This window comes from Cantharellus anzutake, assembly GCF_015039405.1.
Source record: "Cantharellus anzutake strain C23 chromosome Unknown EI90scaffold_430, whole genome shotgun sequence".
In the NCBI taxonomy this organism is placed as follows: Eukaryota; Fungi; Basidiomycota; class Agaricomycetes; order Cantharellales; family Hydnaceae; genus Cantharellus; species Cantharellus anzutake.
This window is the reverse complement of record NW_024067380.1, coordinates 14,047-40,579: the sequence shown is the minus strand read 5'-3', so window position 1 is coordinate 40,579 and position 26,533 is coordinate 14,047. Positions and strand designations below refer to the sequence as shown.

The following is a 26,533-nucleotide window of genomic DNA, read 5'->3' as shown; positions in this document are numbered from 1 at the left end:
GCAGTCCCATTCATGTACATGTCGAGAGATTATACTAGATTGTTCAACAACAATGTCCATAACTCAACAAGATGCCAAAAAAATTGTACCAACGGAATAAGAGATGTTGTAAAGTGCGGGTCACAGCGAATGCTACTTTGAAATTCCAGTAATAGATCGGGGTGGTACACGAGCCACAGCAGGCGAAAGAGCACCAAACTCATTCTAAAAACAGGAATAAGCACCAGGCTGAGCGAAGCAATGAAAGTGACGACATCATCAGTGAATGCCGGAGCCATGAACGTGCTTCCAAGTCCACCCCAACTTTCGTTTTTTCTTGGGAATGACCGGAGCTTTCAGCTCAGGCTCAGCTCGATCTGCCTTGCGTTTCTTCGCATTCTTGGGTACCGCAGGTTGTTGAACTTCCCGTTCGCTATCATCCGTTGCAACATCTTGAGCTTCCGGCGATTTGCGTCTGACAGGCCGCCGCGGGCGTGATTTGGGTTGTGACTGAGGAGGTGGGGTCGGAGTGGGCTCTTGTTTTTTTCCACCTAGCTCTGGTGATGCTGCTGTAGCAAGTATTGTTTCCCTCACTTCTTCCAGCTGAGCCTGGGGAACAACACCTGGTAAGCAGCACGAAAAGACAAGTCAACAAATCAACCAAACCTCGAGTTGACTGATCCTCTTTTCGAGGGTCTTCTTCTCCTTCTTCGCCTTAGCCTCGATCCTTTCTCGCTCAACCCGCGCCTCTTGCTCGCCCTGCTTCACACTGTCCTCCATCTCCTTAATCGGAGACCCACATCGACCCTCTCCCTCCGCAATTCGTCCAATTCACGGGCGTCCTTCTTCTCCATACGATGCCAGGTTGAATCTCACGATCCTTCGCGAAAGTTCGTTCTGAGCCGAAGTTAGCTGCAACTGCGTGCGTCCCAGTCTCCCCTCCAAATCACCAATTTTGGCCTTCACATCCTCGAGAGCTTCTCTTTCGTGCTTCAATTTGCCTGTCACAAGAATTAGGTGTTAGGTTAGGGGTGATAGAGACAAATGAATGAACAGACTTCGAGATTTTCTTTCTGTCGGCGCAGAGTAGTGTGCAGTGTCCAGTTCATGATGATTCTGTTCAAGCCGCTGAACCTCGGCGTCACGCTCCAGTGCGTTTTCCTCTCGTTCATCCTCAATCTCCTGCACCAGCTCCACGATCCGTTCCTCCCTCTCCTTCAACTCCTCCTAGAGAACTAACTTAGTATCGATTCCAAAGCCGCAGAAGAGTACATTAGGAACAGAAAAGGAATGTCCCACATACCTCCAACTCTCGCTTATCATGCAGTAGCCAAAACTCCGCGCTTTGAAACTGATGTATTTTATGATCCCTCATTAAAATATCAATCTTAGACTGACGGACGAACGACCCATGCTCATCGTAATATCGCAGCCTCTCCTCGTCAAGCTCAAGCTGGGCCCGCCATGCGCAAAATTATGCACCGTCTGAAGCTAGAAACACAAACCATAAATCAATATACACTGACATACCCGGGAAAAGAAAGCTGGAACGCACCGCATCACATATATCCATCCATTGTTTCTTCTCAACGCCGAACGCCTCTTTGACCTCCTTCAGAGCAATAATCTTTGACTGCTCTACTTCCTTCGCAAATTTCAGCACCTTGTCCCTCTCCGCGATGACTTCCCTAATCCGTTCATCATAATACGCAATACGGGCCTCAGTAGGATCAGAAGCAGGAGAACGGAATGTCTCCAATCCGTTGAACCGCGGTTTGCTGTTGCCATTGGCAACAGGAGATTGGCCCCGTTTAGTCGTGGATAATGGAATAGGCTGAGGCAACTCCACAGGACCAACAGAACGCGCTCGTGAAGATTCGCGCAGCGTTGAGTCAGATACAATACTTGTTCTCCCCTTTCCAAAGCCGTTCTGAGACGCGTGATGAAGCTCGTGGATGCCATTGGGAATTTGGTCAGTTCTTGGCGTTTGTAAGCTCCCAGATGCGCCATTATTGCTAGTTACGACTGCAGCAGCCCGCCGCTTCGGTGGAGGAGATCGCAAAATCATGATGTAGAAGCGCGAAACCTTGCGTGAAACGTCGGTCCAGGAGCGACAGGACTCACGTGGCGACGCGGGGCAATTCAGACCAAATCAATTGAGCAGTTAAACAATTTACGCAAGCTCGGCCAATAGTTTCCCCAATCGTATCCTGCCTACTACGTAACCGTCACGGAGTAGACCTATATGCATATCCTCTAACATACACGGACATAAGAAGAGAAGAGAGACTGCACGCAGTGCCAGCCCGCTGAAAGTGAAAGTCATAGACCAAACAGGCGGACTAAAAAGCCCGTAGGAAAGGGAAAGCTGCACGGTGGAAATGAAAAAAAAAATTGAAGAACCTCCGTGGATGTTCTAGTAGATGTCAGCGTGAGGCTGGCCCACCGATCGACAATGGCTGCGCACCCGCTGAGGTGCAAATGGTTGACAACTGGCAAGTTTAAAGGTTGAAGTGAGCCCAAAGAGAGATGCTATGTAATGAAGGTGTTGGAGAAAGAACTCATAGTAGCCCGCAAATCTTGAGGGTCAAGCGAAGCGAGCTTGATGAATATCGACAAATCAGTGAGACTGTTAGCGGCAATATATCAGCGCACACCGACGAGAGAATTTCACGTTTACTTACGAATTTCCGAAGAGCTTCGCTACCGTTGATGTAACACGTTCAAAGCGATGAACAGATTACAGAGGCAAATGTCCAGCTTAGTCAGGATCCCTATGCTGACGGTAAGGCTGTATTTGGACAAGCCCACAACAAGTTTCTGTGCAAGAACTAAGAGCGAGAAACAAGCACGAGGGGGATACCTACCACTACAAGATCGATGAGGAGACCAATAATGTCGTTACATTTGTTCCCATGGTCATGAGTCAGGTCAATCTTGATGTCAGCTAAAAGGGCAATGGCGGAGTCAATCTCGGAAATGATTTTGAGGCAAGGTTCGTGAGGGTCGTTCTTTCCATCTAACAGCAGATATCATCACTGAGCCCAGCGACGGAGAGCAAGGGAAACGTACCTAGAAGGTCAATGTAGACGATAACCTTGGCATAGAGGTCATTCAACCAAACCCAAATGTCGATTTCGTTGCATCCTAATGTCTCGACAGTGACGAAGACAGAAGACAGAATTAGCAGGTAGAGGTAAGTGGGAACGCTGAGGCATCATACCAGCCGAATTGCATGAGGAGTGAGTTGGAGTCGGCGTTGATGTCGATGTTGATGTGTGCGAAGAAGTGGTCGGGGAAGGAGATGTGTGGTGCTCATGGCCGCAACCTGTGCCACCGATGACAAGGCAGAGGCGGGCATCAACATTGAGCTTGTCAAGAGTGGCGTCGAGGTTGGTGGTGGACGTGATGCCTCCAGTCGAGCCGACAACTCCATCCACAGCAGCCTTGACGTTAGTATCAGAAGTGAGGCCAACGACGGAGCTGGGATGGCAGTCTTGAAGATGGAGGTGAGGAAACACGCGTCGAAAGACTGAATCAACGCGTAAAACACGTACCTGAGCACTTCCTAGCGTGCGGTGGGATCCCGACAGGAGATGCAATAGCGGAGAGCGGAGAGTACGCGACGAAAGCGAGGAAAGGGAGGTAAGAGAAGGAACGCATGATTAAGGATTGTAGGGAGGGTAAGTTGGATGGGAGGATGAGCTGTGGCCAAGGTCTCTTCAGAACGTGAAGGAATGTCTGAGTTCTCTCGATATGAGGGGGCTCTTGAGGAAGGGAAAACAGGTGGGGGATCATCCCCGCTGGTACTTATACGTTTCCTTTGGAGGACCCCCTGAATAGGTGGGAGATGCATCCGAGACAATTGCCCAAGATCCAGAATGACAGCTACAGCAAGATCGTGCTGAATAGATTCAAAGCACTATGGCACATCCCGTAGGCTTAACAAACTTGTCGCATTTCCGAACGACGACCACATCAGAAATGGCGAAAGCCATGCAACGTGAAGTGTGTCCGAGAACGGTATGAGCATGATACATGTGACCAACAGCAAATTTCAGATGGAAGACAGGTCCGTTGCACTCCAAGTGATGGCAAGTTGTTCAAGTCTTGTCGAAATGTCGAAATGAGAGCCCGGGGTCCCCTATGTCGGCTAGCTTTCCAAAGGCACAGCACTCCATCGCTTGAATCCTGGAGCCCAGTCCATCACACTTGGCTTGCCCCCCAAGCCGCCACTTTTATTGCGTGTTTGCGGAAAAGCCATTCATTCAGTGGGATGCCTAAAATTCATAACTTCCCACGGCCTGAATCCCCCACATGTCTTCAATTGGGCGTTCCGTGCTCAAACAGCGTGCTACTTCGACTCTCCGCCAGAATTTCGTATTGTTCCTCAGAAGGACGTCGCGGGCATGAGATACGCTGCGCTTATATGAGCCTCGCCTCTGCGATACCATGTCATACCTTCCTAATCAGCCTCGTTCCTGCTTTTCCCGAACTAAGCAGTCGCAATCCTCGATCAAACTATAGGCTCCCTCATCTGGGGGATCTGAATGTCTCAAGTCCAGCCTAACAGAGACTGGTGCGTCCTCAAGTACCTCTCAATCTATTATCGCATTAATTATCCATCCAGGTGGAAAGAAGTCAATGTATATCAAATATACCCCATGTCCTTCAAGGACTCGAATGGCGATGGCATCGGCGATATCCAAGGGATCATATCGAAACTAGATTATTTGAAAGACTTGGAATAGACGTTATTGGCTCAGTCCTATATATCGGAGCCCAAATTTGATATGGGCTACGATATCTCTGATTACTGTTCCCTCGATCCCCGCTATGGCGATATAGACGATATGCACCAGTTATTGAAGGCGATGAAGGAAAGGGGATAAAGCTTCTAATGGACCTCGTCGTTAATCATACCTCACACCTGGTGCGCGCTCAACAAAGTATACCTATTCGAATTTCGAACCTGACAACCGCATAGCATCTTGGTTTCTCGAATCTAGCAGTTCGAAATTGAGCCCTAAGCGAGACTGGTACATTTGGCGCCCCCCGTATAGATGGTCTGGGAACCGTCATCCTCCCAATAACTGGGATGCAATATGGGGAGGTAAGGCATTTCGGTTTTTCTTCTACTCCACACACATTGTCAGGCTCCGCTTGGGAGTGGGACGAGAACACACAGGAATATTATCTTCATCTTTTCTTGAAAGAGCAACCAGACTTAAACTGGGAAAACATCGAAGTCCGCCGTGCCGTGCACGAACTCATGCGCTGGTGGCTCGATAAAGTCTCAGGATTCCGTGTGCGTTTCTCGCTGTCCCCATTCAATGGGGTCTAAAGCTGAGACACTTATTTGTAGATGGACGTCATCAATCTTATTTCCAAACCCGAAGGCTTACCTGACGAGCCGCTTGAGAACGCTGGATTTACCGTTTTCCCCGTCAGCATCCCGAATGGCCCCCGAGTACATGAATTCCTTCGTGAAATGAACGAGGAAGTCATATCAAGTACGTTAAACACACCATCCATCCATTCCCCGGCACGCTCAACCTGTTTCTGTCCTCTAGAATACGATGCAATGACGGTCGGAGAAACCCCCTGGACACACGACCCCGCCATCCTCGCCCGATACGTAAAACCATCCTCAAAAGAGCTCAACATGGTCTTCACCTTTCACCACGTAGACATAGATGGAGGTGTCGAAAATTCTTGGAAACCCATCCCCTGGAAACTCTCCTCTTACAAACAAATCATCAACAAATGGCAAACATACATGCATGAACACGAAGGATGGAATTCAATTTTCATTGAGAATCACGATCAAGGGAGATCAGTGTCGCGTTTTGGCAATGATTCGGCCGAGTATAGAAGTATTTCTGCGAAGATGCTGGCTGTGGGTCAGATATGTCAGGGAGGAACGATCTATGTTTATCAGGGGGAGGAGTTGGGTATGGCCAACATGCCGCCTTCATGGGGGATCGAGGAATATAAAGATGTGCGACTCAATCATACTGGAAAGCGTAAGATAACTTACTCGTCCCACCCCTGTTTCAGCTTCATTTATTATTTCGCTCCCATACCAGGATTCTCGAGAAACGTCGCGAAAATTCAGAGAATCCAGACATGTCCGATATCCTTAAAGACCTCCGAAAGAAAGCCCGAGACAACGCCCGGACTCCAGTCCAAGTGAGAACAGACCTTCCGATCAAATTCGATGCACAAATATCACTAACTGGTCTACTTTCCGATTTAGTGGGACGATTCGCCGCACGCTGGGTTCACATCAGAGAATGCAACCCCCTGGATGAGGGTTAACGATGACTACACTCAGGAATGCTACCCAACAGATGAACGATCCAAACAGCGTACGATTCTTCTGGAAACGAGCGCTAGCATTCAGGAAAGCTCATCCAGTCCTGGTACGTGGGAATTTTGTTTCACCTCGACAAGAGCATCTTACAAGACGAACTGATCTTCAGATCCATGGAAGTTTCCGCCTCATATCCCCCGAGGATGAAAGAGTTTTCGCAATCGAGCGTCAACACGGCGATGTAACCGCTATTATAGTGATCAACTTCAACGGCATCAATGTGACTTTCCTTCCCCCAAGACAGCAAGATTCCTAAAGGATTAAAGCTTCAATTGTCAAATTACGAGAACACGGACGAAACACTGGAAAACACATCTCCAACTTTGGTCAATCTCAGACCATACGAGGCACGAGTATATCTCTAACGAGGTTGTAACGATTTCCCGCACCCCACTTAGTGAATGCCTCAGCTTAGGGCTTTGTGTAACTACCAATCGGCGTCATCGATTCCTGAAGGGTTCTATAGATGCAATGCCTCCTTTCATCCCCTTAGATGCAGAATGACGACAGCCTGTTAAATGAATATGACGAGACTTTGCAAAACTGTCCCATGCACCTAGGCCGTACATAATATCCGAAAGGTATTGCAACATCAAAAGAGTTACTGAGTAAACGACATTCTATAGCAGAAATTCACGGAACCACTAAACAACTTGGCTGATGTCAATGACGATTGGTGCTTTCATCCCACCTTGGATCACGAATCGAGTTCCATCCCTCCCAGCCTGAGGGCAGTAAGGCCCATCGTACCTCGGCATCCGATCGCCGTTCTAGGCTGCTCACCATCAATACAACCCGGACTTTGAATGGTAGGACACTTCTTTTTATCTCCCAAGGGACGCTCAGTGGGGATGTTGAGTTCGTTCTGCTCAATGATGCCATTCACAATATAGGCGCGATGAAGGATTTGCAGATACTCGGAGTTGGGATCTGCTGGCGTATTAGTGAGATTGCACAAACTCCGATTGGAGTGTACGGTCATGCCGAGTCTGAAGCTGGACATCCTAAATTCGGATCGAGGCCACGATGGGTAATCCACGACAAGCAAAAGCAAAAGCGTTGAGATCTTTCTCTGGTGGTTTCCACTACGATGCATTGAGACTCTGATCCTAAGATTCGCCCCAAGCCGAAACCACCAGCCTCTCAGGACTACAGCTAACCAGTACGGTGAACATTGGTGGGAGCATAAGTACGAGCTTCACCAATGATTCAAGTACCTCTAGATCACCACATTCATGGAGCCCATCCAAGACGATGACGGAGCGATGCTTCCCTGAAGACAACACATCCTTGAGTTCACGCATGGGGTCAATGACCCAAACCTTCATCTGCCTCTCTGGAACGGAACCCGTAACACTCTCCAAAGCGTTCAATGGAGTCCAGTCCAGTGCCTTTTCGATTCTTATCCCAAAAGAACGGCGCCGCCAAAGCACCGCGGCTTTTAAGGTGGAAGCAATACCGCGGTCTTCCCTGTTCCAGAACCACGTAACTAGACAAATCGATTCTTGGGTTCCATCAGATTGAATTCCGGATTTTGTTGCGTGTGGTTGACATTCTGGTTTGCTTTTAACGTAGTATTCGGCATTCGCTTTTGGGAGTTTCGAGAGTTCACCTGAAAATGTTACTGAGCTAACAGGTTTGGAATAAAGCAAATGAGACAAACATTCAATTGATACTTGAATCGTATGAAGGAGGTTCAAGGTTGTTGCTGCTGTCTAGGGCGGGAAGGGTTAGTTGAACATCTTGCTTGGATTGCAGGCTTAACGAACAGCGAAACGGGAGAGAGCATTACTGATACAGGCCCTCACGTCGTTTATTTTCTGGGCTATCTCGCTCGCTAACACCGCTCTCTTTGTGACCTTTTGGGGCTCGAGTCTGAGCGACTCGATCTGCCCTTCCAGGTCCCTGCCAGCAGGATTAGAGATAAAATACGTACCCAAGGAAACTCGTACATATACGTACAAGCAGAATCCATTGATCAGAGAAATTCTGTCAGGAGGTATTTGATCTTCGTCATTTCCATCGGCAGTCTACGTGGATTGGAAATCCACAGCAGGAAAGTGAGCAAGTATCACCCACCACAATTATCATCATTCGCAAACCTCGTATATCTGGAGCTAAGTCAGAAGAAGAGGAGAAAATCTGAGCGCAGAACCGGCAGTTTGGAGAACCAGCTTTCTGGCACTGATGATGATTTTCTTTCGGCGACGGGTGATGGTGTGGTCTTGAGTTCTGACAAAGGACGCATATTGATGCCTTCACCTCTTAGTTGCGTGTAACCGTTCACATCGCCATCGCGAACGGCATTTGGAGATGCAATATGCGGTGGGTTGAGAGTTATCGGCCGAGATGTCAAAGGGCACAGTCACCTCCAATCTGTCGCGGTTGGGGCCGGAGCCACCGAGCCGCGCGATCCAAGCGAGATGGGCGTTTATCCAAAACATAGGAGCCAGCAGGAAATGTCCGAGCAGCCGCCAGAGGGCCCAGGTCATACCCAGGCTGTCTATTGCGATGAGTAATCTGAGGACTTGCAAGAAGGATTTGAGTTCAGGGGGCTGAAGAAAGCGGCCGTTGAGGATCGCCGGATGAGGATCCAGGAGCAGGGACCTTTTCAAAGTCGACCTGCTAGGATTTGCGTAAGGATTATGCAATTCATTGGACGATGCCAAGTAAAGCAGTTTCCAAAAATGCCTTCGTTGAGCATTTGAAACGCTCTGCGAAGCTCGGCGCGGTTCGCCACATCTTTATTGTTATGATGTCGCAATGAGCTAGAAATTCAACCAATGCTCATTTACAATTTGGATGAAGTCTGCAACGCCACGATATGCCAACTGTTCAAAGTATACCAAGCGAAGAATACCTCGACTCGCCTGCAGGGCCGCAATGAACGAGTCCCGCAACTGCGAAAGCCTCCCCACCAATCACCCAGAACAGGGAGCATCCCAGCGGCAATCGGAGCATATGTTTGGGAAGCTTCCGTGAAGCGCTCGACCAGAAGGCCAACCACTCGGGCATCACGTTCCTTACTTCGTAAGCCATCACGCCAAAGATCTTCATCCGGGGTATGACCTTTTTCGATATTCCAGAAGGTCGCCCACAACGCAACATAGAAGAACGAAAACATCTCATCCAATGGACTGTGGAGGTACGGAGTTTTTTTTTCTATGGCCAAATGGACACCAGGGGACATGAACTCATAGGTTCCCTGCAAGAAAATCCAGTGCATGTACCGTTGGCTCAATATAGTAACTTACTGATATTGATTCCGCAGTGACTGTTCTAGTCAAGTAGGTGGGGATGTACGATGCGAGATCGCCATCTGAAATTATTGCCCAGCACTCGGTCGCATCGACAGACAGCCCTAGTTCCGCAATTCCCCCCTGCAGAGCCTCGGCAGCGGACATCACCTTCCTGACCTCATCCTTTGCCTCCTGAGCTGTTTTTGAATCATGGATCCCTCCCTCCAAGTCCAATGCCATGACTTTGTCCCGCACCGCATCACTGAGTTCGCCCACACTCTTATTGTCACGCATAATGGCGTCGTGAAACTCGTGTAACTTGTTGATATTGAATGGTGCCGTTTTGATGGGTTGCGTCAGCTTGAGAACATTCCCGATACTAACATCTCGTTGCATATACCCGCATTGATATGTCGAAAGCCATCCTACGAAGGTTAACCGGGTCTTCGGGAGAGGAGAGCGAATTGCAATGCATACCGAGCATAGCATGCGCAAGACAAATGCACAAATCCCAAGCGGTATCGCAGTATTCGAGGCTGCAGCCTTGATCCCGAAGAAGGGTCACCGCCAAAGTACGGTAATCCGGTTCTTCCGGACAGATGGAACCGATATCCTTGAGATGAAAATCGCTGAACTTCAAATTGGGACCTGGAAGGAAGTATGAATTGTATGAATTGGTCGATTTACAACCTCTGGAATTGAGCGGCTCATGCGACGAGAGGAGAGTCGCGGTTCCGAATTCGCCCTTTGAAGCCTGGTACATGTTGTGCTCCACATCTTTCTTCGCACGGGGAGGCCAAGAGCCTTTCATGATGAAGGATTCGGACACTTTTTCGTATACCCTTTTCTTCCTAATCGCTCGGTGGTCACGGAATCGGATATTGAATGAACCATTGAAGTTGTATGGCGATGGAGATACTAAAATTGTGCTTGTCATATTTCACCAAGTATAACCGGCCTTTCACTTACTTATATCGTATTCATCGCTGTCGTCATCCTTCGTGGAGATTTGCTCCAATTTAAGTTTCTTCGGCGCCACCGCTGACAACGATAGGCCGCCATTCACAGAAGATATAAGCTGACTTACCTGGCAGGGATTCTGCCTCGAGCTTCCGCTTTGGTAGTTGCGATTGTTCCATCGGTGGACGAGTATCAGTGGAAACATGCGTCGACGTTTTACCGGTGGACGGCTTGGCCGTTCCTGAGGCCAAAAGAGTTGGGGAAATTGCTTCGTTGTCCAACGAGGAGAAAGGCTGCATCAATGCCACGAAGGTATTACGGCCACAGGATGATTGGCGGTTGTGGAGCACTTCCTTTTGAATCCCTTGGACGATGTTATCCTCTCCAGAAGGGAACACAAATTTCTCCGTATCCGTGAACTCTGGATACCCAGCGTCGCCAGGCGTCTGCCAGAGCAAAATACTCAGCAAGACCTTTATGAACTGAGGGATGCTGTGGGCTTTCCAGTCTTTCGTTGTCAACCTCAATTCCTTGCTCGCGGAGAGGCCACCGCGGTGGAAGATGAGAACACGGAGGGCTTCGGCAGCATGATTGATGGCGACGATTACGGTGAATGTACGCAATGGAGTGTCATTATATTGCGCACGTCCATAAGTAGTGCTCTGGAGCAGCATGTCCTTCCAGTCAGCTTTTACTTCCACCGCTATGGCGATCTTCCGAGGCTCCCGTTTGCTTTGTTTGGGCAATTTGCTCCAGCAAGCAACGAAGTTATTGGGTGGCGCGTCTGTGACGGCTACCCCAACAATGTCTGGCTTCAAAGGTGCGGCATTTTTGACCTTGTCCCCAGTCGGCCTATCATACTTTGTGAATAGGAGAGCAGGCCAAAAGGCTGCACCAAAAGGCTGCAATTCCCATGCTTGGAGATCCGGAGTCATAGGTGTCTCGAGAATCGAATCATACGCGTCAAGGCAACGCCGAACGCACTCGTTGAGAAAATGGCTAATATTATCATAGTCTGCTTTGGAAAATGGGTTGGGATGTGGCGCGTCCCCGAACGCGTGTGTCATGGCGTAGATGACTTGAGGGTGATCAATGAGTATGTCAAAGTGACCGAGCTCCAGCAAATCTTGATCTTCGTGCTCCTTTTTGAGAATCTTGGGAGACAACACATCAACTGCATCAAACTCCCATGCGTGACCGGCAAGCTCGTCTTCGACGTGTTTCTTCAGGTCACGTTGAAGGACCTCTTCTGGATCTGTTGCCGTCGTTTCAGATGTAGGGTAGCTCCTCTTCTGCGGATTTGACCCGCTTGCCGACATCAGTAGAACGAGAGACAAAACGTCGAGGAGGCAGATTGTTTAACGGGACGGGTTCACGCCGTTGTTGCATCTTACTGTGGAGATACCCGCTCGGAGCCGACGTTCGAGTTCCAGCTCGTGATCCCCGCTCTGTAGCAGGTCCTGATTGAATCATAATGGGAAAAATGACAAGGTCCTCTGAAAATGCATTGAACGGCAACCCAGGGTCCTTTACCGGCCTCTCCCCAGCAATCATGCCTACTACTTGAACAGTCTTGGATGTAATATCCATACGGAACCGAATGAATTTTCAGCGCTGTTGAGTAGCGGGTTCTGCCGCGTCCACGGTTTAACGTTCAACGGATAAATCAGTCAAAACAACAGTAAAAGGCTGGAAGAGTTCTCAGTCAGGCGAAAGGTTTTCTCCGTCTCCCATCCGCGGAATCCATATTGCTGGGCAAAGTTGACTTCGTCTTCAACCTTTAAGCTTAAACTCCGAGCTAGGAAGTGCAGTTGCCACCTTGACGTCGCCTACGGACGTTCCAACCCTCGCCTCACTTCTCCTTGGGGGGCTTCATATACAAAGCGTGTGACAGCGCCGTGCGAGGGATAACGCCCGTGTTCTTTGGTTCTGCCCTGTGGAGCCTTTTATAATACCCTTGTTGCAAGATTCGTTCGAACAACTGTATCAATATCAATAATCGCCTATAGCTGTCGATTTCTTCCCAAGGAATTTTTCCTTTGTGGCTTTTGCGGATGTGTTTACCGCCAGCTGATATTCGTGGCGTGTGGCTCGCACGTCACACTTGAACGGAATATTGCTCACATGAGACACACCACTTGCGTTCTCATTCGGCGGCTCTGTTCTGTTGTATCTCCATTTCCTGTTGCCACTGCCCAAGCAGCCAGGGCCCTGGCCCCACTTGTCTCTAGTCCTACTGCTGCTACTGCCAAAGTCCTCGGACGTCGTGGTCTCCGTAATTCCGTCATCGCAGTACCTCGATCGCACTCTTAGACGCAATCGCATCCTGGATCGAGAACCCCAATCCCTCCTTCCATGCAACTCTCGCTTGAAAGCGATGCTTTAGCCATCCAATTTAGTCCTACCAAAAGAGTCCATCGATTCCCATATACATGGCTCCGAGATTCGGATCCTCAGCTTATTCATTCCGCTTCGAGACAAAAGCTTCATTGGCCGAGCTTGCGAGGCGTTTGTTTACAGAGGGGGTTCGTTTTTTTTTCCCGTGGGAAAGCGCGTTGTGAATTGCGCATCGTCACCCCGTGAGAAATCGTCACCCCGTGGGACATCGGATCCAAATGCACATCTCAACCGTGCACTGTGTGTGTGTAATGGTGCAACACTGGACAAAACATACAATATACACAAAAATACAGAAAAATCACAATTATAATTAAAGCCTTATATCTGTTAAATTAGTGTGAAATTTAGGTTTATGTAGTGATTAGCCTGATCAAGGCAAGGGAAAATGGCACTTCCGCGAGGATGTGGCTGTGCTGCAAACATGCGTACTGCTTGCTGCTCTCTCTCTCTGCAACTCCTTGCACACAAAAATACAAAAAAATCATTATTATTATTCAAGCTTCATATCTGTTAAACTGGTGTGAAATTTAAGCTTTATGTAGTGATTGGCTTTATCAACACAAGAGGAGATGGCACTCCGCGAAAATGTGGCTGTGCTGAAAACACGCGCACTTACTGCAGCTCTCTCTCTCACTCTGTGCAACTCCTTGCTACCCCATCCCATCCCATCCTGTGAAGTCTTGAGTGCCCTGGGCTTAGGACTTTGTGTGAATAGTACTATCTGAAGTAGATCTATAGGGTTCAAAGGTCTCTGAAGTGCGACCCCTGCCCCTCAGCCCCTGTGTTAGCCCGCACAGACTGGGATCAGTTCGGCAGTTAAGACCAGTACCGCTCAGAGCCTGCAAGTTGCCAGGATTCCTGGCCCCTTTTTCCCTTTGGGAAATGCGCCAGCCTTGCTCCATTTGGTCAACTTGTGCAGCGAGCCTGTTCCCTGCTTCACGATAGGAAATTTATTCAATTTGCCTGTAATAGGGTATTTTGCCTTTACAGTGACCTTTTCTGTTTATTTGGTGTGCACATTGAAACTGTGGGTGCAGCAATATTTATAATTGACATCTTAAGACTTACATAACTTGAATAAATTTTAGATGCCCACTGAGGATGAGGTGCTCCTTGCAGAGAAGAAGAAGAGAAGAAATGAGAGGAGGAGGTTGAATTATGCAGCTAGCCAGGGTTCACCACACTCAACTGAGTCTCCCACTCCAAATCATTCCCAATCTACTTTTGCTGTACCACAATCCCCTGCCGAGCTGTCCCAACAACCACCCAACTCTTCTGGGCCATCTCAACAGAGACCCCAACATAACCGAAATCCATCTATTGGGACACAACTTGCTCTTGGGCTTCAAGAACTGAATGTTCAGTCTCAAGTTGGGTCCAAAGCCCCAGAAACACCTAGGAGTACACCACGTATGTTGTGTTCTGTTGTCAGCAGGATATGAAGAATGACTTTTCTGTGTAGAAATCACTCCACCAAACTCTACTGGCCCTAGACTTCATTCTGAATGTCTCTCACACACTCCTGAAGAGACACGTAGACAGCACCAGAGGACTCGTGTTGGGTCTCCAGCTCAAGGTGGGGCTGATGATGGCATGTATGCGCTCCCTGGGCGTCTTGAACCCCTCTCTCTTCCTGGACTCCCATCTCTGCCTCAAAGTCACTATCAGGAGCCATCTCAAGATCCCTTTCAAGATCCTAATCCTCCAGAGCCAATGCGAAAATGCAATCGTGGCCACAATGCACCTGTCTCTGCATTTGATGGGGATAGGAACAGGTGTCAGAGGTGTATTGATGAAGATCATCGCAGGAGGGCCCACCAGAGGGCAGTCCAGGAGCAAATGGCAGTTCAATCTTCACCTCCCCCTTCATCTCCTGTGCCCAATCCTCCGGAGCCAATGCGAAAATGCAATCGTGGCCACAATGCACCTGTCTCTGCATTTGATGGGGATAGGAACAGGTGTCAGAGGTGTGTTGATGAGGATCATCACAGGAGGGCTCGCCAGAGGGCAGTCCAGGAGCAAATGGCAGATCGATCTTCACCTCCCCCTCCATCTCCAGTTTCATCACCAGAACAGTCCTCTCCTGAACCTTCTCCCCTGACTCCATCCCCACCACCATCCCTATCAGACTCACAGTGGGATCAAGGGCTCAATGATGAGGATTTGAGGAGGGGATTTTGATCTGCGGTATCTCCAGGAGATCAGGCTCTGTTGGCAAAGTTCCGGGAAGAGCTGATGAAGATTCAGATGGAGCACTGCAATAACTGCCATGAGACATGGTTTGACTTGAAAGTCAAGAATGGTTGTTGTGTGAGGTGTAAAAAGGACACCAAGTACACAGCAGAAAATTCCATGGACCCTGGCCCCAAGCCACAGTTTGTCTTGGATGATCCTTCCTTGGAGCTTACACAAATTGAGGAGATGCTGATTGCCCCTATCCATGTTGTCATGCAAGCCCACACTGTGTATGGTGGACAGATGAAATATTCTGGACATATTTGCAACTTTGTCCGTGATACATCTGAAGTTCGCCAGTTGCTTCCCATCCTGCCTGAGGAGTGTGAGGTCATACAGATCCAACGGGAAGGCCCAGACCATGTCCTTGGCCATGATGTTCAGCATCTTTACTATGTCCGGCGCCAAGTTGTTCAGCAGTGGTTAGAATGGCTTGTTGAGCACCACCCAGCATATCACCAAGTCATAATTAGTCAGGAGAATCTTTCCCAACTCCCAGAGAGTGGCAGTGTCCATGGACATTTGCAGTCCATTAGGATCAGTGAAGTGGGTGATGAAGGAGGGGGTGATGATATTGTAGGGCCATCAAATGGGGATGAAACTGATGGTACAATGGGGGGGAGGGCACTTTTCACATCAGGGTTTGTCCCAAATGTGAATGAGGAGCGAGTCTCTGAGTTCCAAAACTTGTGCTTGGCAGCACAAGTGGGACAAGAACCTATTCTCATGCCACACATTGAGTCTCAGCCAGTGAGTGAATGGCATAACAACCCTATTGCCTCAAGGGCTTTCCCCAGTCTCTTTCCTTCTGGCCAGGCAGACTTTCACACTCCCCATCAAAAACCAGTCTCATTCTCTGAATGGGCTTCACACCTAATGCGCTATGAAGATGGTCGTTTTGCAAGGCACCCTCGCTTTCGCTATTGGGCATTAAACACCATCATGCGCACTCAGGCCAAAAAGGACTCCTCATGGTATCTTACCACTCACCCAGATGAACGGCAGTGGACAGTGGAGCAGATAAGGGAGATGGTGGCAGATGCTGGGCCTGATCAGCTGAGGGAACTTGCAAAGCGTGTCTCCAGATCAGGGGTGAAACTTGCTGGAACCAAACCATTTTGGATGGCACGTCAGCGTGAACTCACTGCCATGATGTACCAGCTCCATTCACCTCATGCATTCATAACTGCCTCAGCTGCAGATCTCCAATGGCCAGACCTCCACCAGCACATGCCACAGTGAGCAGAATCACAGGATGTTGGGGAGCAGGCAGCCTATAGGAAGAGGCGAGAGGACTTGAATGACAATCCTGCCATTGCAGCATACTACTTTGTGAAGAGATGGGAATTGTTTGTTGATTTGGTCCTCAAAAAAAAGTTCCAAATTGCTGACATGTGGTGGCGGTATGTTAATTCAACTTTTTACTTGGCTTCATTGTCTAATTCTTATGAAATCCTTAGTTATGAGTGGCAATTTAGGGGGAGTAGCCATGTACATGGCTTCATCTGGTTGAAGAATGCACCATCTGTTGAGGATTTGGACCTCAATAATCAGGAGACAATCCAGAACTTCATTTCTTTCTGGGATCCAATTGTGTCAACCTGGAATCCCGATGTACATGCTTTCTCCCATCAACATGCATCCTCCCTATCCTACCCTTCACTGGAAGACACCCACAAGGAACTTGCAGAACTCCTCAACCGGGTTCAACGCCATTCTAAATGCCCTTCCTCATATTGTTCACGACAAAACAAGCACACAAAGGAAGTCCAGTGTCGGTTTGGCTTTTCAAAGGACCTTGAAGAACTCACTAGGGTTGTCAATAATGAGAAAGGGATTATTGATCTTTGTACAAGGAGAAATGATCCAATCTTGAACTCCTACAATGACACTGTCATCCTGGGTTGGCATGGGAACATTGACTTCCATCCTGTGACAAGTTTTGGTGCTGTCCTGGCATATGCTGCAAAATATGTCACAAAGGCTGAATCAAAATCTCGAGCATATGATGAAGTCCTGCAAACCATCCTTGACAAGTCTGATGCTTCAGACAGGGTGCAAGGGGTATATTTGAAATTACTCCAGACCCTCATCACTGAGCGAGACTTCTCTGCTCAAGAGGTCTGCCACCTTCTTCATGGTTTGAAGATGCACCATTCTACACGCTCCTACATATCTGTCCCACTTTCCCCAAGACCCTCACTCCCCCTTGACTTTGAAAATGCAACAAGAGAGTTCAAGACACTCAGGGAGAAATACAGCTCACGTCCTGAGGGTCTTGAGGATCTTCCCTACATAACATTTTTGCGAAGGTATGATCTTCACAGCTATAGAGCACGTGGAGAAAATCCAGAGCGTGCAAATGCTGCAAAGGAACGGGTCACCATCATGTATCCAATCCTACACCCAGACCCTGAAAATGAAGACACCTATCCCCTCTTCTGCTATGCAAAATTGCTACTTCATTTTCCATGGAAACTAGGGGATGCTTGGCTGGAGGATGAGGATTGTTGGGTGGAGAAGTGGACTGAATGGTCCGAAAACCGTGAACTTCTGGATGATGGACTACCCTCTTTGGACCAGAGCAGAACTGATGATCAGGATGGTGAAGATGATGAGGATGACCTGGAGGACCTCACACAGGAGGAGGGTTTAAACCCAAGAGCTGATTGGCAGTTTGAAGCATTACTTGGGCCCAATCAACAACCAGATGTTGAAATCACAGCATTGGGAACAAGGCCTGTGTGTCAGAACCGTGCGAAGGTTCGCCGAGGGTAGCCGTAGGCGACCGAGCGTTGCCCGCTAGTGGTAAAGGCGTCCTACACCTGACCGAGCTTTAGCAAGGGATAAACCCCACCGATCTCGAGGCCGAGGCTACTTAGGCGAGTGAGCCGGGATTTCGGCTTCAACGACTCTAGGAGGAGCGTTGCGCCTCGTTCTCAACGCGGTCCCGATACTTAGAAGGTCAGAGGTCTCGCGGGGACAGAGGTAAGCTCTAGGGGTAATTCTAGTTGATTTCGAACTACAGTACAAGCATTAGTTACAAGCTGTATATAAGCGCTAGGGAACTGAATAGGGAATAAGTCGCCAGATCTCGCGGAGATTGCGGGCGGAGAAAAGAAGGAGGAAAACAAACAAAGGGCACGTGTTCAAGACAGCAAAGGTCAAGCGTGACCTTTGCCGCGAGGTAACAAGGTGCGGAGAAACATGGGACAACAGGTCGCAGCGCTCTGCGCCACTAGGTCGTTCAACGACAATTAGGAGAGGGGTTGTGGAGAGGTGGCGGGAAGTGGTTAGATGGCGACGGGCGGCGAGCGGAGTGTGTGGGGAGTGTTCGGGCATGGGAGAAGGTCAGGGAAGAGGTCGTCTGGCCCCGGGGAACGCTGGGTCGTGACACTGTGGACCTTCAACACAACTGGAGCCAGTCTTCACCACCCATTGATATTCTCAGGGATGCAGAAAAGTTCTTGAAGGAGGCAAAAGTCACTGAAGGAGGCAGTTCAGATCTGGAATTCACTCCAGTTGAATACCAGAGGCTGAAAGGCAACCAGAGAATTGTCTTCATTTGGGTTATGGCATACTTCAAAGCACTATTCAGGCACCTGCAAGACCATACCAACCCTAAGCCAAACCCTCTCCGCATCAACATTGATGGAAGCGCTGGGACTGGAAAATCCTTCCTCATAGGGGCCATATGCACATCCCTTAATGACCTTGCCACTGGATATGGCATCCTTGGATCCCCTGTTGTGCGTCTTGCACCCACAGGTGTGGCAGCATTTGGAATTAGGGGCTGGACAATCCATTATGCTCTGGGAATTGGTGCCAAGAAGTGGGCAGGGTTAACAAATTCTGGGAAAGCACGTCTTCAAGCCCGGTGGAAGGACATCAAGTTGATTATCCTTGATGAGAAGTCAATGGTTGGGTGTAGAACTGCTGGAAAGGTCATCAGTCGCCTCAAAGATATCTTCCCTGAAGCAGCAGATGACCAACTGGCTGGCATGTCCCTAATCCTCTTTGGAGACTTCTGTCAACTCCCACCAGTTGGTGAAGCCCCTTTATTTACCACAGCTAATTTGAAGCATGACCTCAGCTGTGTTGGAAATCGTCTCTATCATTCCATTCCTGAGTCAATCACCCTCAAGCAAATCTTCCGCCAAGAAGGTGTGGATAGAGAACAGAGACATTTCCGTGATTTCCTTCAACGTCTTCGGACCAATGAGGTCACTTTGGATGATTTCAGCCAACTTCTGGTTCCACGCATGTGGAATAGTCTCCCCCAGCATGAAAGAGAGAGTTTCTCAACAGAAATTCATCTCCTCCCACACAATGAGCTTGTTGATACCTTGAACCTTCATCGATTAGCATCATTAAATAAACCTGTTGTTTGTATCAAGGCAATAAACCATGGGACAGGGGCAGCAACTGCATCCAAAGAAGAGGCAGAAGGTTTGGACAATGAGATTTTGCTAGCTGAAGGTGCTTCTGTCATGCTCACCCGGAATATTTGGACAGATAAAGGTGAGACATATAAATATATGGTTTTCCCCACAAGGCACTGATGTAATGGCAGGTCTTGTAAATGGTGCTCGTGGAACAGTGGAGTGTATTGGATATGCACCTCATGCTGATCCCACAAAAGACATTCCTCTGGTTGTTTTTGTATGCTTCCCAACATACACTGGCCCTGTGGATCCAAGGTGGCAATCTCAAGCCAATCCAGATTGCCCAGTTGTGCCCATTACCCCCTTCACTACATGTTGGGACACTCGAGATGGACACTCACTTTCCCGCACTCAATTTCCACTCACCCTTGCATGGGGTATATCCATCCACAAGAGTCAAGGTCTAACACTTGAAAGGGCAGTGATTGATTTGGGACCAAGTGACTTTGCAGTTGGATTATCATATGTTGCAATCTCACGGGTCAAGTCCATCAAGGGAATTGCATTCAGAACATCATTTGACCTGACCCGTCTCCAAAAAGTCAATAATCCAGAAGGTGGGATTCGGGGAATGTTGCTCCGAGATAATGTTAGACGTGAACAGCTTGATTTTCATGAAAACCCATATGATGTTGATGTATCTGAATATGTATTTTTAGATGATGATTGATTGATTGGGTCCTCTTCCTCTGACATCTATACATGCAGTCACATCCAGCAGCACAGTATGCCCAGAGAGTAATTGCCATGGGTTGAGACAGTGGTTTGTTGGCTGAGCTTGCAAGGCATGCATTTGTTTGGGTAAGGGCTGTGTGTGTGCAGTGTGCAAGTGCTGTGTGTGAGTGCAGTGTGGTGTGTGAGTGCGGTGTGTGAGTGTGGTGTGTGAGTGTGGTGTGCAAGTGTGGTGTGCGAGTGCAGTGTGTGAGTGTGGTGTGCAAGTGTGGTGTGTGAGTGTGGTGTGGTATGTGGTGTGTGAGTGTGGTGTGCTGTGTGCTGTGTGCTGTGAGTGTGAGTGTGGTGTGCTGTGTGCTGTGTGTGTGAGTGTTGAGTGCTGGGTGCTGAGTGTGCTGTGTGCTGTGTGCTGTGTGAGTGAGTGAGTGTATGCATGCCTGGAAAGTAATTGCCCATGGGTTGGGTTGGTGGTTGGGGGTTTGGGTTAGTGGTTGGGAAGTTGGGTATGGGGCTGTGGTGTGGTGGGAATGTATCTCTTTAATAATGCCATATGGAGCAGAGCAGGACAGCCCCTGCAGTGACCAATGTGGAGTAAGGACAGGGAGCAAGTGCAGAACACATGGCTAGCTGTCTCTGATTAATATCAGGTACACTATGATGGCAACTTAATAACATTGATTTCCCTGGGTAGCTGAAAGGTTATCTTACTAGTTTGGGGACGGTAATGTTCCGTTCCCCCGTTCGCCTCAGGCCTCAGTAATCCGTCTAAGTATACGCTTGATTTGGCTGTATATTGACGGGGTAGAAGTAAAGGCTAATCTGCCTTTTACAGCTACCCCGAGGGTTTATATACAATCTTATACATTCTCGGCACAAATAAATAGAGAAGCTTCCGCGACGCTAAATTAGCGTCGCGACATAATTATTACACAACACAACATCAACTGATGTTGTGGGCGGAATATAGACATGGGCCGGGGCCTCACATCCTCCTCCCTTGCGATACTAGATCGCAGACAGGGTACTAGCATATATACACAAGGGGAAAGCAAGCATTTTTAAAGAAATTTTACGTTCTACATACAAAGAATGTATGCAAACGGGGGCACACTCATTGCAGGAGGCTATAATAGTATTTTGTAGGCGAAGCCCACTTAGAGTTTCTCCTGGAACATATGCACCCAGATCTCGACGACAGTGTTGTCGACGATGGAACGACTTTCTCGTCGTTGTGAGTTTATTAAATACCATCGTCCACCGTGACGATGTTGACAGTGTAGGTCGTCGACGGCAGAGTTGTCGCCGACGAGAAAATGAATAATCAACGACGATTGCGTTGACGAAGGACGAAGGGTACAGAATAGACAATCAACGACAGCATTGTCGTTGACGAAGGTAAGAGATTATTGATCAACGATGGCCTTGTCGTTGACGAAAATGGGTAATCAACGACGGCGTTGTCGTTGACGAAGGTATGGATGAGGGGGGGTCAGTTCCTCATTCGTTTACGCGGCGCTGACCCGGACGGGCCAGAGCCGGATGGGCGATTCGACGTAGTCCTACGAGTCGTCATGGACCTAGCCGTGTCGACGGCGACATCGTCACTCAGATAGTTGTCGTCGTAGTGACGAGTCTCGACATCAGCGTCGTTCATGGACGAATCCTCGTCTTGACGACGGTGCGAATAATGGACATGGTGCGCGGGATGGCCACGTCCATGAGAAGAGGGAGCACGCCCTCGCACTGGTGGTGCGTGGGTGGATTCGTACACCGACGAGTGTGCATACGTCGGAGGGGGGTATTGCGGCGGAGGTGGGGCGTTTGAATACGCCACAGGGTGTGGGCTCGCGTACATCATAGGTGGGTTTGAGTACGACGTTGGGGGAGGGTTCGAGTACATAAGTGCTCGTTCCTGGCATTGAATTTTACGACGCTCACGAGCGTCGTCAGTCATTGGTTTTATCCATCGACACGCGAGGATGTACATTCGTGCAATACGAGCCGGGGGGTACTGGTCGGGAAGTCTTTTCGCCTCCGTCTCAATGTCGTCGCGTGACATACGCATTCGTGAGGCGCGGTTGTTTGTAGCCACCCTGTACCAATCGGTACAGGTGTCGATGTCCTCTTGCGAGGGCTTGCCCGTCTTGAACGACCAGGCAAGATGGTACATTGTAGCATAGAACCTCACACCCTCTTCAGTGTGTATGTAGTTACGAACCAACTCGAACCACTTAGGTTCTTTGTCGCGGACGAGCGCAGCCGCGTCTGGGAATTCGATTCTATCGACATGGTCGATGTCGTAGAAGCGGGTAGGAAGGGCCACCGATCGACAATATGTCGGTGGGGGTAGGGGTTCGCCATGCACTTCAGTGAGTTTGGCATCGTAGTACTCGTAGTAGTGGTAGCCAGGTGGACGGTTCGCGACGAATTCTTCGAACGGGGCATCAGGGTCGACGACCCATTCGCCTTCCATCTCGTCATCGTCGGACGTGGGAGCCCATCTCTTGGAAGAGGTGGTTTTTTTCGACGGCGCAGACTTGGCCGACGCAGGATCCACCGGGCCAACCCCGGGGATAACGATGGTTTGGGGAACAGTGGGCTGTGACGACGAGGGAGCAGAAGATGTGATCGGGGCGGGTTTGGGAGACGCAGGGCGTCCCCTCGCCGTGCGCGCGACTCTAAAGACGTCCTCGTTGAGTTCGTCGTTGGCCTTTCGGAGGGATTCGACCCGTCGATGAAGACGGTCGTTTTCAGAACGCAGGTCGTCGGCCTCGTTCTGCAGCATCTCATACTTGTTCCTGAGCTCATCAAGCTCATCACTCCTACGTTCGTCTTCGAACGTAGTCTCTTTGCGTTTCTCGAGTCTCTTCTCGATACGGGCCCACACAACTTCTGTAATCATTTCGAGTTGATCGAGCCCTGTCTGCATGGAACGCGGCAGGTGGGGGTATTTCTCACTCGCGCTTACGCGAGTGGGCAGGACCAAATGGTCCTGTTTTGGGGTTAAAACACCCGTGCTGGGCGTTCCAGGGGTGACAGTCTGAGCGACTGTGGAGTTGTCGTCCATTGACGACATGGCAGCATCCGTGGTGGGACTTACAGGTGGGGAGTTTGGACTGGAGTCTACGAGGGCCTCCTTGATGGGGGAAAGGTCGAGGGAGGAATCAGCGAGGGGGGATTCAGTAGCGTTCATTTGAGCGATTTCAAATTTGATGGTAGGAAGCAGGATTTGATCCCGCTTTCGTCGCATTTATCCGATATTATTCGGATATTCCCGGACTTGCCAGTTTAGGCAACTCATGGCTTCAACGCCATAGTTGGCCGTGATAAGGCATTGATATCCGCTGGTATCGGACCGGTAGGCGACGTTCACGCCGTGGTCATGATGGTCCGCTGGATCTATTGTCCGGCGTCTGATCCCGTCGTTGACGGTTCAGTTCCTCGACGTTCTCTACCCCTTGTACTGTTAGGTAGTCATCCAACGCAATTAGATCGTTTACGTTGGCCAAGGGTTCCCAAGTAAGGTCACCAAGTCCCCATCGGACACGGAACCATAAAGACTTATCGTCGTCCCATCGATGGTCGACGATTTCCTTAACCTGGTATTCCCGTTCTGGGTCGTCGCCAAAGTCGTAAAACACTTCTACGGCGCGCCCAGGGAACAGCACAGAATCATTCGGCTCATGAGGTGCGAGCCGTGAGACGTGGAACTTCGCAAAGATATTTCTTTGCGTCAACACTGGGGGAAGCCTGAGGACGTAGTTTGATGAGTCCTCAAATACCTCCAGTATTTCGTAGGGGCCAATATAAGTTGGCAACAACTTATGCGCCCTCCCCTTGGGGAGGTTCAGATCTTTCGTTGAAAGATATGCGTAGTCCCCTTTCTTCAGTTTTGGGGAATCAGGGCGCCGATGTCGGTTCGCCTGGATAGCCTGTTCTACACGACTCTTAATAATAGCGTCGTGAGCGGCCTGGATGTTGTCCAGGGCCCGCTGGGCAAAGGATTTCACCCCCGGCAATTCGGATGACGGCAGAGACACGGTCATTTGTGGGAGGTATCCGTATACCAACTCAAACGGGGCGAATCCCGTTGATTTGTTCGCACTTGAGTTCAATGCGAATTCTACCATGGGTATATGCACGGCCCAATCTCGCTGATCGGGTCGGACGAATGACCGAAGGATCTGGACCACCGTCTGGATCGCTCGTTCTGCTTGGCCATCCCCTTGAGGATGGAATGCGGTAGTTAACTTGAGTTTAACACCCATGAGTCGGTGTAACTCAGTCCAAAATTGAGACGTAAACTTCATGTCACAGTCTGACACGATGGATGTTGGCATGCCGTGCAAGCGCACGACATGTTGCAGGAACAGATGCGCCAGTTCAATAGTCTTGACCTGGGTCGTCACAGGCACTAGGTGAACCTGGCACGTTAGTCGGCACAGAACTACCCAGAGGTAGTTATAACTCAGGCTCATCGGGAATGGTCCGACGAAATCCATGGCGATTGACTCCCAAGGTTTCTCAGGGACCGGGAGCTGGTGAAGCAGTCCCGGATATCTGAGTTTGCTTTTCTTGGTCGTCTGGCACGTCCCGCAGGACGTGCAGAATTTCTCGATGTCTTTTGACATCGAAGACCACCAGTAGTGTTTGCGTATGTACTCGAGCGTCTTCTTGGCGCCGAGGTGACCAAGGATGCGGTGTGCGTGCTCGATCGCGATGCCCGTTATCCTCTCCCCTTTATGAATAGATTCAGGGAGGACAAGTCGTGGCTCGCCTGACTCATTCAGACGGAAAATTAGGTCATCGACGATCGAGAACCTAGGGAAATCCCCAGGTTTTGCCAGGATCCCTCTCCAAGCATTGTGTTTGGAGTAGCCGTCTTTCACACTTGCGATGAAAGCTTTGTCCTCTACATGAGGACGTAGCTCTGCCAATGGCGGCAGTACATCTTCGAGGGAAAGCTCCCTCCTCCCTTGACGATCGTCAGGGGGATCGAGCACGGATGCCTCGAGATCTCGTGGCTCCTGAGCGTCTCCGATAGAGTGGGACGCACCCAGCCGTATGCACTGCAGTCTCAACCTGTGCAGGTGTAATAATTCCCGTGCTTCCTCAGCACGCGCCAAGGGCAGATCGTCGCCCTCTTTATCAATCCGTATATCTGCGGATACGTAATCGTCGTAGTGGACATCCTCGTCTGACGAGGACTCATAGTATCGCGACAGGGCGTCAGCCACTTTGTTTGTGTGGCCTTGTACATACACGATGTCACAATTGAAACCGTGAAAGAAATTCTGCCAACGAATGTGACGCGGCGCAGTGTGATTCTTCTCTTTGAAGTAAGTAAGCGCTTGTGGTCAGTGACCACAGTGAATTTCCGCCCACCAGTCAGCTCGTCGAGCCATTTGGTGAGCGCTTCCAGAACGCCTAGAGCTTCTAGCTCATAGGCGAAATACGCCCGTTGAGTCGGGGTGAACTTCTTCGACATAAACGCTGCAGGGTTAGAGGTTTGCCATTCTGCACCCTGTGCGAGCACGGCCCCGACGCCAGCGGGGCAGGCGTCGGTGATCACCCAGACACGGTACTTTTTGTGGTCTTCTGAATCCGGTATATCCCAGATTATGGGCTTTAGAATCGGCGTCTTGCACGCGATTACTTTGATCTGCGCAAAACATTTTTCGTGTAGGGCGCTCCAGCGGAACGGCATATGGCTGGTGCATATGGATTGCAACGGTCCAGTGTATGCACTGACGTTGGGTAGGAATTTCGCTAGGTACTCAATGAGCCCTAGGAATCGCAGAACCTCGGTGTGGTTCTCTGGCGTTCGCCAGTTCCTTATTTTCTCTAGTTTGTCGGAATCTGCGTGGATTCCGTTTGAGTCCACTTTACACCCCAGTATGTCGAGTACAGGGGCGAATGGCTCAAATTTTCTTGGGCTTACATAGAGCTTCTCGTCCCTTAGACGAGTATATATCCACAAGAATTTCTCGTTGTGTTGCTTCACTGACGTAGTTCCAGTGAAGATGTCGTCGAACCATACGTGGACGGCTCGACCGATTTGGTCCCTTAGGATCCAAGTCAAAATGCGCTGGAACGTGGAAGGGCCGTTACAGTCCCCTTGTTGCAGCATGTTCGATATGAAAGTACCGTACGGGGTACTCATCCCCGTGTATTGTACGCAGTCCAGTTCGATACGAATCTGTTCGTACGCGTCTGTCATATCGATC

At 49.5% G+C, this 26,533-nt stretch overlaps 6 protein-coding genes across 6 annotated transcripts; 1 reads left to right on the top strand and 5 right to left on the bottom strand.

Annotated features, from left to right (window-relative positions):
- Positions 1–258: 258 nt before the first annotated feature.
- EI90DRAFT_3026149 (uncharacterized protein) lies at positions 259–2,047 on the bottom strand (the record flags this gene model as incomplete). Its single annotated transcript, XM_039057933.1, has 7 exons — positions 259–588; positions 646–792; positions 856–980; positions 1,038–1,206; positions 1,283–1,330; positions 1,378–1,470; positions 1,535–2,047. 7 exons carry the CDS (start codon positions 2,045–2,047, stop codon positions 259–261), a joined length of 1,425 nt encoding a protein of 474 aa, XP_038907368.1.
- Positions 2,048–2,511: 464 nt separating this feature from the next.
- EI90DRAFT_3026148 (uncharacterized protein) lies at positions 2,512–3,642 on the bottom strand (the record flags this gene model as incomplete). The annotated part of the gene is made up of 7 exons (XM_039057932.1): positions 2,512–2,608; positions 2,664–2,682; positions 2,724–2,799; positions 2,847–2,998; positions 3,052–3,126; positions 3,203–3,475; positions 3,537–3,642. The coding sequence occupies 7 exons, from the start codon at positions 3,640–3,642 to the stop codon at positions 2,512–2,514; spliced, it is 798 nt and encodes a 265-aa protein (XP_038907367.1).
- Positions 3,643–4,289: 647 nt separating this feature from the next.
- Positions 4,290–6,909, top strand: EI90DRAFT_3109967 (glycoside hydrolase superfamily). Its single transcript, XM_039062638.1, has 12 exons — positions 4,290–4,558; positions 4,610–4,625; positions 4,731–4,840; positions 4,989–5,092; positions 5,136–5,287; positions 5,345–5,492; positions 5,553–5,980; positions 6,079–6,171; positions 6,239–6,295; positions 6,333–6,404; positions 6,465–6,575; positions 6,604–6,909. The coding sequence occupies exons 1-12, from the start codon at positions 4,530–4,532 to the stop codon at positions 6,718–6,720; spliced, it is 1,437 nt and encodes a 478-aa protein (XP_038907366.1). The 5' UTR covers positions 4,290–4,529; the 3' UTR covers positions 6,721–6,909.
- Positions 6,910–7,350: 441 nt separating this feature from the next.
- Positions 7,351–8,507, bottom strand: EI90DRAFT_1861720 (uncharacterized protein). The gene is made up of 5 exons (XM_039052282.1): positions 8,458–8,507; positions 8,292–8,385; positions 8,125–8,214; positions 8,019–8,070; positions 7,351–7,967 (listed from the first exon to the last, which is right to left on the bottom strand). The coding sequence occupies exons 2-5, from the start codon at positions 8,328–8,330 to the stop codon at positions 7,465–7,467; spliced, it is 684 nt and encodes a 227-aa protein (XP_038907365.1). The 5' UTR covers positions 8,331–8,385; positions 8,458–8,507; the 3' UTR covers positions 7,351–7,464.
- A 489-nt stretch (positions 8,508–8,996) lies between these two features.
- On the bottom strand, positions 8,997–10,901 carry EI90DRAFT_1861699 (uncharacterized protein). Its single transcript, XM_039052281.1, has 4 exons — positions 10,682–10,901; positions 10,072–10,635; positions 9,610–10,019; positions 8,997–9,560 (listed from the first exon to the last, which is right to left on the bottom strand). Exons 2-4 carry the CDS (start codon positions 10,529–10,531, stop codon positions 9,147–9,149), a joined length of 1,284 nt encoding a protein of 427 aa, XP_038907364.1. The 5' UTR covers positions 10,532–10,635; positions 10,682–10,901; the 3' UTR covers positions 8,997–9,146.
- Positions 10,290–12,026, bottom strand: EI90DRAFT_1861816 (uncharacterized protein). The gene is made up of 2 exons (XM_039052283.1): positions 10,564–12,026; positions 10,290–10,445 (listed from the first exon to the last, which is right to left on the bottom strand). The coding sequence occupies exon 1, from the start codon at positions 11,871–11,873 to the stop codon at positions 10,614–10,616; it is 1,260 nt and encodes a 419-aa protein (XP_038907363.1). The 5' UTR covers positions 11,874–12,026; the 3' UTR covers positions 10,290–10,445; positions 10,564–10,613.
- Positions 12,027–26,533: the final 14,507 nt, after the last annotated feature.